General features: G+C 32.2%; 1 protein-coding gene across 1 annotated transcript; it reads right to left on the bottom strand.

The window, feature by feature from the left end:
• Positions 1-1,612: 1,612 nt before the first annotated feature.
• On the bottom strand, positions 1,613-3,602 carry LOC105457355 (cytochrome P450 9e2-like). Its single transcript, XM_011701971.1, has one exon. It carries the CDS (start codon positions 3,313-3,315, stop codon positions 1,789-1,791), a length of 1,527 nt encoding a protein of 508 aa, XP_011700273.1. The 5' UTR covers positions 3,316-3,602; the 3' UTR covers positions 1,613-1,788.
• Between the last annotated feature and the right edge of the window lie 7,559 nt (positions 3,603-11,161).

Here is an 11,161-nt window from a genome sequence, read left to right as displayed (position 1 = left end):
AATCAACAATGGTTCGATTTCGAATCAATCACTAAATGTAATGTTAATCTGGGAAAAATTGATTCGGATTCGATTCGTATTCGAAATAAAGAGTTTCGTTTCGATTCGATGCGAAGTGAAAATTTCAGATTCGATTCGATTCGATTTCGAACATGTTATAAAAATTCGATTCGATTCGATTCGACCATGCAAAGGCTTGATTCGCACACCTCTAGTAAATGTATATTAATTTTAATTGATAGTGATCTCTCTCCATCTTTCTCTAATTAATAGACAATCTAAAAGTTTTAATTCCGAAAGAAGCGACTTTGTACATTGCGCAAATGTGTATGTTTAATCGAACATTAAAAAAATGACTGATTCGATACATAGCTTTGATGACTTTATTATATACTGATTGCTATTAAGACAAGTTAATTGTTGCATGAATGGAAAGTTTGTTTTGTTTTTTTACTACAAAATGTCATTAATATAAAGCAAAAAAAAGAATGGAACTTTCAATCCAATATTTTATTAGTCTATAGAACATATGAATAGATTAACAGCACACATATCTTAATTACACTACTATACATATATATTATATAACTTTTGTCTTAATACTTTTTCCCTCTTTCTTTCTCTCTGTTTCAAGTATTGATATATTTTTTATTATTGTTTATTATATTTAAAGACATAAAATATATTTGAGATATTTAATTATACATTATCTTAACACATACATATTATTATGAAGTATATACGTACTATAAAAAAGATTAATAAAAGTATTATTTATTATATATTTAGAAAATTGTGTATGTTATTCAATTTCTGATACTTCTTGTAATTATGCTATTAAAGAATAATGCTCATGTCTGTATACTATTAAAATATACCATTTAATTTTTAGATATGCAATCTTTTAATCCAAGTAGTACTACACAATTGTATAAGATACGTGTTATATTCAAAGAAGACATTGAATTTATTATTTTATTAAATTAATAATTTGAAACATATATGATAAAATATTTAGAAATACCTATTAAAAAAAAGTAATTTTTTTTACGTATAAAATTTATATTTCTTGGTTTGCTTATATCTTTCATAGATTGTCTAAGTAATATTATATAATTATTTTGATATAACAATTTAAAATATTATGTTAGTAGATTATAATTGGAAATCATGATATTTTATAATTATATTTGAAAATTATAATATTACTTTGAAATATTTTACCCAGGTTTTTTATAGAGCTTATTATTTTTATATTTATCGTACAATTACATTTAACTGAAAAAGATTGCACTCATCTTAACAAATATACTTATATATACATTTGTAAAGTAATATATTAAATAATTTAATACGCTGTTCATAATATTTTTTTATTCATGTAGTTTAAAAATTTAATCAGGTTAAAACATTCAATATCAATTTATGTTTTTTAAAATATGGAATGCAAAAATAAAGTAAAAATCAATATCTATTACTATCAATAAAACTCATCTGATTAATGTGTAAATAAAGATAACAAAAACGAAATTTATATTAGTAGTACTACAATTACTATATTTTATCAGAACGTTTTAAATTTTATTTTGCTTTTTATTTAAAAAAAGTACCGTTTTGTATTAAAAAAACTTTTTTAAAATTTTTATTTCTTACATGTTTAATTGAGAAAATGATTGGATTCTCACTATAATTTAAAAGATCGAATTTAAATACAGTACATATATAATTTCATGCTTAAACTAAATTTTAAATATGCTTCATCACTATCCTTCAAATCTGTCCGTTTAATTAGCATTGTGTAACAGGAGCCTTCGATTTCCTCGCTCGAAACTTCAACCAGAAACCTTCTTCTGGCGTCATGGAAAATGTTTTCTTGGTAAACACCATAGGAATTGTAGTTTTAACGTCGGGTTCGAGATCGCAACGCCAAAGCAAATAAAACAGCATGATTTTCGATTCCATTAGGGCGAATCTATTACCTATGCACATTCTGGGTCCGATACCAAATGGCATATAGACCGAGTTGTCTACATTGCCGTTAAGAAATCTGTCTGGATCGAACTTCTCTGGATGTGGAAAGTACTTTGGATCACGGTGCAGAGGAAAATGCGGGAACCATATGCTATCCCCAGGCTTTATCGTGATCGGTTCGCCATCCGGAGTTGCTGGTGGTAATTTGGTTTCTTTGACGCACATTCTCTCCAAAAAAGATACTATTGGATACAGTCTGAGAGACTCATTTATCACAGCGTCCAAATATTTCATGCGATTGATGGCCTCGTAAGTAGGTTTGCCGTTAGTCTGTCTGAGAACATCGTCGATTTCTTCTCTCAATTTGCTCTGAATTTCGGAATCGACACCGACGTGGTACATCATATAACACATGCCTGTCGAACCAGTATCGAATCCAGCGAGAAAGAAAAGGAACGCCTGGGCGGTCATGTAGTCAATGTTGAACTCAGGTCCACTATCTTTGTTCCTGGTTTCCATCATCAATTGAATCATGTCCGGGCGAACAATTCCCTGTTCATCCCTGGCTTTTACCGTGCCAGAAACGACGTCTTTGAAAAAATTTTCTACTTTTGGACCAAACAATCTCAGTTTGATTAGTTTACAAAATAGTGGAAAATTTCTGTGCATTAGGAACTTGAGGGACAGAATGCTATCAAAATTCACTGTCTTTCTGGCAAGCACGAAAAATTCATTCTTCGGATTTTTAAAAGAATCCACATCGATACCGAAGGCGCATGTGGCCACCGTGTCGTTGGCGAATCTGCAAAGTAGATCTTTTACATCATATGTCTTGCCGATTTCTCCGGATTGCGTTGCTACAAAATTGGCAAAGTTCTCGGCGCAATGACACACGAGTTCAAACATCATCTTCATCTTGCTGGATGTGAAACTGGGGGTAAGAAGCTTTCGCATTTCGCGCCAGTGATCTCCTTTCATTTCAAACAGATTTTGACTGGTTATCGGATCGAGAACTTGGTTGATGAAGCCACGGTGATCACAGAAGTTGTCGAAATGTTTGATGGCAATTGTGGAAATCAAGTCTGGATCACGGATAACGTAGGTCGGCGTCGTAAATTCGTAGAAGCCGAAGTATTTTGCGTCCGGGAAGAGGTTGTAAGTTCTTTGTAAGAGTTCCGTAAAGCATACGCGTCGAAAAATAAAAGGTGCCATGTTACCGAGCAATGGAATTGGTCGCACATGGGGGATCTTCAATCGCTCGAAGTAAGATAACTTGCTTAGAATAAAATAATATAAGCAAACACTCGCTGTCAGAATAGCCAGGAACAAAGTAGATGGCTCCATCGTGACAGAAATCTTCGGATTAGTTATTCAAGAAGACAACGTTTTCTGGTTAGAGAGTGTTATTAGCAGTTTTTCGTTCTAAATTAATAATATATTTTTTCTACACTTGATTGTTATAAAATTGTGACGCGAGATAGAAGTAGCGTAATATTGTTAATTACATTATTATAATACCAATTTTGTCAACCGTTGTTAAAGTTTCTTTAATTAAAGAAAACTTTTATTCAGTGAATTGTCTGGCAATGAGACGCACGCACTATGCGCGAGATTTTATGACTAACTGCTTCACGTACGCCATGGTGAAATATATAACATGGATGTTGCGCAGATATTGACGTCATTATCTCCTTGAGGTCACAACGCACTTCATTCCTTGTAATCTTATCGATATACAGTAATTGCAGTAGTATCATTTTCTTTATTGAATCGAGTTAAAGGCCAATTGGTGTTTTATTTTAGTAATATTGTCCAACATTTTTTAATAAGAGGATAGATACAATATCTTCTTCTAAACGTTCATAATCTTGATTGATTATCTTTATTCAATTAGGTATATAACTGATAAAAACACAATTTGCGTTTTTTTGTTTTTTTATGCTTTTTTTTATATATATTATGACTGCTTTCATTATTCTCTACGAATACTGAAAATCTTGTAATTCACGTTACGTATACTATATTTTCTGTATTTGCAGTGAGTAACGAAAAGCAGCTTATATGTTTAACTTATTTTTTAGTGATTAATTATTATTTTAAAAAAAGATATGTTAAATCGATACTTGGATTATAAAAAGTTTATTGTTGACTCTTTTCCGTGACACTAACTGATTCCCTTATTGCACTGCGCTTACTTCGTGAACGACTGTCATCGTATATATAATAAGGTATATTTTAACAATTGTGTATATCGAAGAATTAATAGTGTAATATAATGTAAATGTGTACATTGCAAACATTGTTATAATAAAAAGTAAAAAAAAGGTAAACGATGCACATGAAACGCGCGTCTGTGAAGTTTAGTAAGCGAACAAGCTGCAACGTAGCAAGTAACAAAGTTAAAATTAGTAATTTCTGTCATTTTGATCAGAAATTATATATTTTTTATTTATTTATTTTATTAAACGTTTTTGTATAATAATACCAAGATTTTTAAACTAATATATTAAATATATTAATATATCAAACTTATCTAGAGAAATAAATTCAAAATCGAGTAATAATGTAAGTTAATTTTCTTTTCAAAATATGACGTATCATGGGATCAATGATCTCTCCGCCGTAGAAGGGAGTATGATTTATAGTTAAGAGGAGCTTCGTCATTATCTGCACGTAAATGTATATTAATTTTAATTAAAGATCTCTCTCCATCTTTCTCGAATTATAAACAGTCTAAAGGTATTAACGAAATAATTAAGCGCCTTTGTACATTGCGCAAATGTGTATGTTTAATCGAACATTGAAAGAATAATGACTGATTCGGTACATTATAACTTTAATAACTATGTTGATTGTTATTAAGGTAAGTTAATTAAATGTTTAGCCATTGTTTTTTACAAATCGACTGTAGCAAAAAAATTTTTTAAAGAAATAATACTTTGATTTGTTTCTTAAAAAGAAATCAGACTTCGATGAATTTCTTAAAAAGAAGTAAGGCTTTGATTTGTTTCTTAAAAATGAATCTACTTTTGACGCTCTATTTCTGTTGTGATTTTATCGACAATGTCATAAAATATATGTAACTACATAGTTCTTATTTCAGAAATGGATGTATTGGCAGTGATGTACGAGAGTTCTGACGATCCCACCAAAATCGCAACGGTGGCCACTCTTAGTTAGACTTCTTTCTAACAAGAGTTACGAATCTTACTTTGATTTGACAAAGATATTTATTAAAAAATGTATAAGATTTTGCTTAAAACTTGTTTCTTACAAATCTATAATTAATAATATCATTATATGTTTGTACAAAATCTATTAAATTTATCGATATACTATAAAACAGAAACACAGATGAATGTATTCCTATATAGCATATACATATATTCCTACAGCAAGTAACACAGAATTACTAACTGAGGATAATCGTATTGAGTTTAACATAATTCATTTTTAATTGAGTAAATTTTTAGAGTATGTATAAAAACTAATTTGGTGAAAAAAATAACCGTTTCTTTTTATTAATATATTTAGACAAAAATTAAAGATTTTAAAATTATCAAAAAATTTTTGAACGTTTTTAAATTAAAAGTTTTATTTTTATCTCTTCTGAAAACAATTGGGCAACATTGAATCGACGAATTGTGCTGCCTTAAAATTATTTGTATAATAATTAAGAATCCCTTAATTAAATTAATTGAATTAAATACAGACAACGACATTTGAACTATTTGTCTGAAATTTTTTTTATTCTTTTTTTAAGAGTGCCATATGTTCTCATTATGGTGATATGCACCTATTTAACGTCGAATTTCTCGACCGCGCTTTATTTCACGAATCAAAGTTCGTAAATAACGAAATGTTGCGAATGTAATCCCGACACAGCGCATGAATCAGTCGGATTGCATGCCGTGAAGAAATTGCGCGCACCTACCGAGCGCACACGCATAATAGGGCCGTTCTTGAATGATACTTAATGAACTTGAATGCCTTATGGCAAGCGATATCACCCGCAATGATCGACTCATCTTACACCGCGGATCGGCAGACGCTAAGGAGAAACGTATAGCTTCACGCATAGTTCATAGACTAATCGCAGATGAGTAGATAGTTTTGTTCGGTTGATATTCCATTATCATTTTTTTTTATGACATTTCACGAAACAGATTTTTCTGAAATATTAGCCTTTTGTAAAAATACCAGTTTCTTGTAATGTAATAATGTAATAATTTCTTTGAGATAGAAGTATTTTAAATATTTAATAAAATAAGATAATTCGCAAATGTGACTCGAGTCATATCGATATACATGTGATAATTTAACTAGTTCTTTGAAAAATAAATTATTTACATTTTTAGATGATTAATTTTTAATTTTTAAGTAAAGATTTAAAACAAGTTTCTTTTAATTATTTTGTAAAAAATTATTTTGAAATTAAATTCTATATATTCTACAAGTAAACAATTTATATTACATTATATTAGTTTAGTTTGAGCTTTATGTACTAATGTAAATGATATAACAACAAATAAAAATTAAATAATTTAAATTATTTTATAGTAACTATGAGAAATAAAAAAATAGAAAAAAATGTTAAACATGTTTAATCTCAATAGTATCATTTTTAATTATCACTTAATTATATGTTTAAAAAGACCAGCATTAATCGTTAATTTTACAATATAAGTTTAAAATTTTATAGTCTGAATCTCTCTTACATATAATTTTAAACAATAGAAATTAGTCAGCTTTATCAGCCTCATCTGAAAATTAAAAAATTGAAACAATATATAGAAGAATCATTAACCTCATTATATTCTCTTTTCTTAATTACAGATATTAGTGTAAGTGGATAAATAAAAAATTATCCTTCTTCGAATACCTAATCGTGATATTATCTATTTTTTTTTCTAAAAATCTTTATTTTGCTTTTCTGCATTTCTACGACACCATCATCTATCAAGTATATGAAGTTACATATTTTCTCAGTCGACGCTGCCTAATGATAAAACAAAAAACTTAATATTATATATATGTTTCTTCTTATTATATTATCGATTGGCGCCGCTTAAGCGACTCATCGATAACTATAAACTGGAAACGGGTTCAGATTCCCTCTCGGCACGGGCTAATGAATCTTCATCCGGGCAGACGGTCGGCTGCGCCATGCAAATCCGCGCGAGAGCGGTCGTCCGCGCATTACGGCGCGGAGCCGTCCGGATAATCCGTTGCCACTCTCGCACGTGGGCGGGACAGGTCGCGCATGTGTTCATTACCAGCGATGCGTTGCCATCATTAATATCGAGAACGACGCCTTATACAGAGCGCATCGCGCATCGCGCCTGACAGACGCCGTCGTATACACCGCCGCGCCGCGCGCCGTGCAGGCCGGACGCGCGCGTCCGTGCGAATCTGAGCCGCGCGTTGGATTTAATTAACGCCTCCTAGTCCCAGTTGCGAGCCCTTCGAACGATCCGGCTCATAGCCGTCCACGCACGCTGGACGTGCGTACGATCCAGATCATAATTTAATCAATGACCGAGAACACGCGCATCAGCACAGACCGACCTCGCCGCGCGTGTCGCGGATTTGCATAATCGCATGAACACACTCGGAACCACGTTAGAGTAACAGTTGGTTTAGCCAACGTGTCGGAGAGCGTTGATTCCAATCGCCTTTACAATCCTCTCCCTTCCAAGTTTCTCATTATAAATGTATGAGGATTTCTCTCTTCATTCCTCGTAGCACTCATCATTTGTAACAGTTGTTTATCTCTGAATATTTAAAGAAAATTGAGTTTTTCCAACGAGAGTTCTCTCTTTTTCTCTGTCTTTCTCTCTCCATTGCCTAAAGAATAATTTTATCTACATAGGTAAATAATTGAAGACTAAAAATGCACAGATAATTATATTTATGATAATATAATGAATTAATTAAAAAATTGAGTTATTTAGTAAAAAAACTTATAATTTTTATTTCTTGTGTTAAATGTGGAGCATAATTTAAAAAAATTTAAATTCATAATTTAATTAGAACCAAACACACATACAAAACATATTAAAAATTATGTTTTTTTAAATCTTTTTCAACATTTGTTAAAACTAACTTTAATTCAATTTAAATAGAGAAATCTCATTCATATCCTTTAATTACCAATATATTAAATAGTTGAATGTTTGAATTATTATATACAGTATATAATATTACAATTTTTCAAAGTTATCCTCATGCATATCCTCAAGAGGATATGTCACCATGTCACCGCATAGAATTCATTGACCGTTAAGCCGACTGTATGAAATGACGCAATTTTTACGAAATGGTCGTTTAACGCGAAAAATCCCGTCGCAAGCCGGAGATTGCATTCGCGCCGCGATGTCAAAACGTCACGCGACATGCGCGACGTTCGTAAGTGCTTTCGCAACAAAGTGCACTTCGTCAGTGCTCTCTCTAGCGGCCCACACGTCACTGACCTTGGAAAAGGTCCACTTCGAGAACTGGACGTAGCTCGGGCGCGTGGGTCGCTATCGAGGACGATCCGTGAAAAATGTCAAAGTCACTCGGAGTGTCGGACAGGTTTTGGTGACCGCCGTAAGCTCAGGAGAGGAAGAAAAGAGAGAGAGAGAGAGAGAGAGAGAGAGAGAGAAGTTTCTCCTCCGTTCATCCCTAGATGGTGATCCTGAACAAGCTCGTTGTTTCACCATGAGAAGTAGCGTGTGTCTCGCGAATGAATGCATATCAGTGCAACTAAATTATGCGCGCTTCTAAGGGCTCGTTTAAACTCGGGACATTGGTGGTACTTGACAGACGCCCGTGTCCTTTCATGCGTCTGTTATCTCTATGCGGTGAGTTTATTACAATGGATACCACACATAATGAAAGTTTAACAAATTTTCAGTATATTAAAAAATACGATTGGATCAGTATGATTTAGATTCGTACATCTTAATTTCCCTTCTCATCTTAAAGCGAAAATCTGATTTAAGATATTATGCCTAACATCATGCTTATACATCCTGTAAACTATAACGTATTAATTTTGCTACATTGAAAGATAGAAAATGTAGCAAATTACGAAACTGTAGTGCATCAAATTCAATTGATTTATACGTAAAATGTTATATTTCCCATTGTGTTTAATTTAATTTCATTCAATAATGATTTATTATCTCACCTATCGATAATATACGTATTTCGCCAGTGATCATGTATTTATATTTTGTTGTACTTTGTTGTAAAAATTTTGTAATAAAATTTTGTACATGATGTAACAAATGATGTAACAAAATTTTAGGGTAGTAATATGTTTCATTCGGCGGCTGGACATTGTAGTGTGTCCAATGTAAACGAGATCCCGGCCGTACTCGCGCTATATCCTTAGGGGCAAAACGCAACAGTGTTACGCACGGAGAATAAATTTACATTCACGAACGGCGGCGGCTTTCAACGAGTTCGCTAGATAAAGGCGGTTCATTATGTGCCGCATTTATTACCCAATGGCGGTTCTCGATCGCCTCGCGATTGCCTTTAATCCCGTCGTCGAGATCGGATCTCGCCGGGATCTCGCGTAATCGCGTTACCGGCTTCCAAGGACCTGTACGTAAAGTATCGTATCCCCGTGGCCGACCGTCGCACACGCATTCTCGTTAAAGCGCATTGAGCGTTACAATGTTCGTCATTTGGTGCAAAACTCGGGTCAGGGATACAGAAATTGATGCGTCCGTGGATGATGCGCGATGCATGCAACCAATTTGCGAAATGCAGTGTTGCGTTCGAGGACGTCCATAATCGCGTTTTTTCTACCTTTTTTTTATACGTGTACGTAATAAAACAGCTCTACATAAAATAAAGAAAGTAAGATGTCTATAAATAAGTACATATAGGTATAGATTGTATTTATTTTACTAATATTAATAATTATTATACATAGGAACGTGATAGAAAGTTATTTCCATCAAAACAATTAAAATTATAGAAAATGCTTTATAAATAAATTGTCGCGTAATACGACATAAAAGAGAGTTGAAAAAGAATATTGTATTATAATAAATATAAAAAATGTAATTATAACACATTAACATCACATATATCATTAGCAAATATGTTTTATATATATATATATATACATATATATATTCTATATATGTATGTGTATTATAAACTTGACTAATATAATATAATATAATATTTATGATACAGTCTTTTTGTAAAAAAATTTAAAGTAATTTAATATTATTTATATAAAAGTGTAGATATAAATTATATTATATTAAACTAATATTGCTATCAAATTCAAAATTCTGGTAATAAAATATATACAATTATTTTCGTACACCGCAATGTTGATAATCTGCTTGAATAAGCAAATGCTATTAACGCGTTTTCGCAAAATAGGTTTATGAGAGACCATAAGAGAATTAGAGCTTTTCACGAGCAGTGAAAGCTCCGTGAATCTATCTAGACACACATGATACTTTTACATTTCGCATATCTATCAATATGTACGATACGCGCACTGCCGTGTATGCGTGCCATGTATGTGCTCGAGCTCAAAGTTAATCTGGATTAACCGGTCTTGAGCTCCTCGTCGGTAAGGGGAAGAGAGAGGTGAAAGGGGTGGCGAGGCGGGACAAAAATCGAGATCAAAGAAATATGCCCTCTGGAGAGAAGAGGCCAGCCTCTCTCTTTCTGTCTCTCTCGGTTACAGCGGACTCTCGTTCAATTCCCTAGTCAGTGGTAGGTACATCGAAGTCAAAGTGCATTGTTGTATGCGACGCAATGAAAAACTCTCTTTCTCTTTCTTTCATACTCCTAGCCCGGCAATTATGTCAACGACGATCGCATGAATGAAAAATGGGCACGTCGAACCATTTTGAATAACATGAGTAGTTTTGAAAAAGCGATCTCTAAAAATAAATAGATGCAGATAGATTTTAAGAGTGTTAAATCCGTGTCGTTTGTAAGAAAATGTCGTTTAGCTTAAATTATACTTTAATGAGAAATTTTTTGGCTAAATCGAAGAAAAAATTTCTTTAATTGAAATGTGAAAGTGCGACTACAATTTTGCGGAATAAATTATAAAAAATTAAATATTATAAAATTAAAAATTATTTTAAAAGTTAGATAAAAAAGTTTATTGATTTATATTTAAGTAGATTTTTAAGTAAAAAATTATTTTTAGAATTATCAA

This window comes from Wasmannia auropunctata, unplaced genomic scaffold (assembly GCF_000956235.1).
Source record: "Wasmannia auropunctata unplaced genomic scaffold, wasmannia.A_1.0 LD335254.1, whole genome shotgun sequence".
NCBI classification, from domain to species: domain Eukaryota; kingdom Metazoa; phylum Arthropoda; class Insecta; order Hymenoptera; family Formicidae; genus Wasmannia; species Wasmannia auropunctata.
This window is presented reverse-complemented; position numbering and strand designations above follow the sequence as displayed.

Bases quoted from the DNA above. Each gene is read 5' to 3' on its own strand.
- LOC105457355 (XM_011701971.1), bottom strand. From the start codon at position 3,315: ATGGAGCCATCTACTTTGTTCCTGGCTATTCTGACAGCGAGTGTTTGC.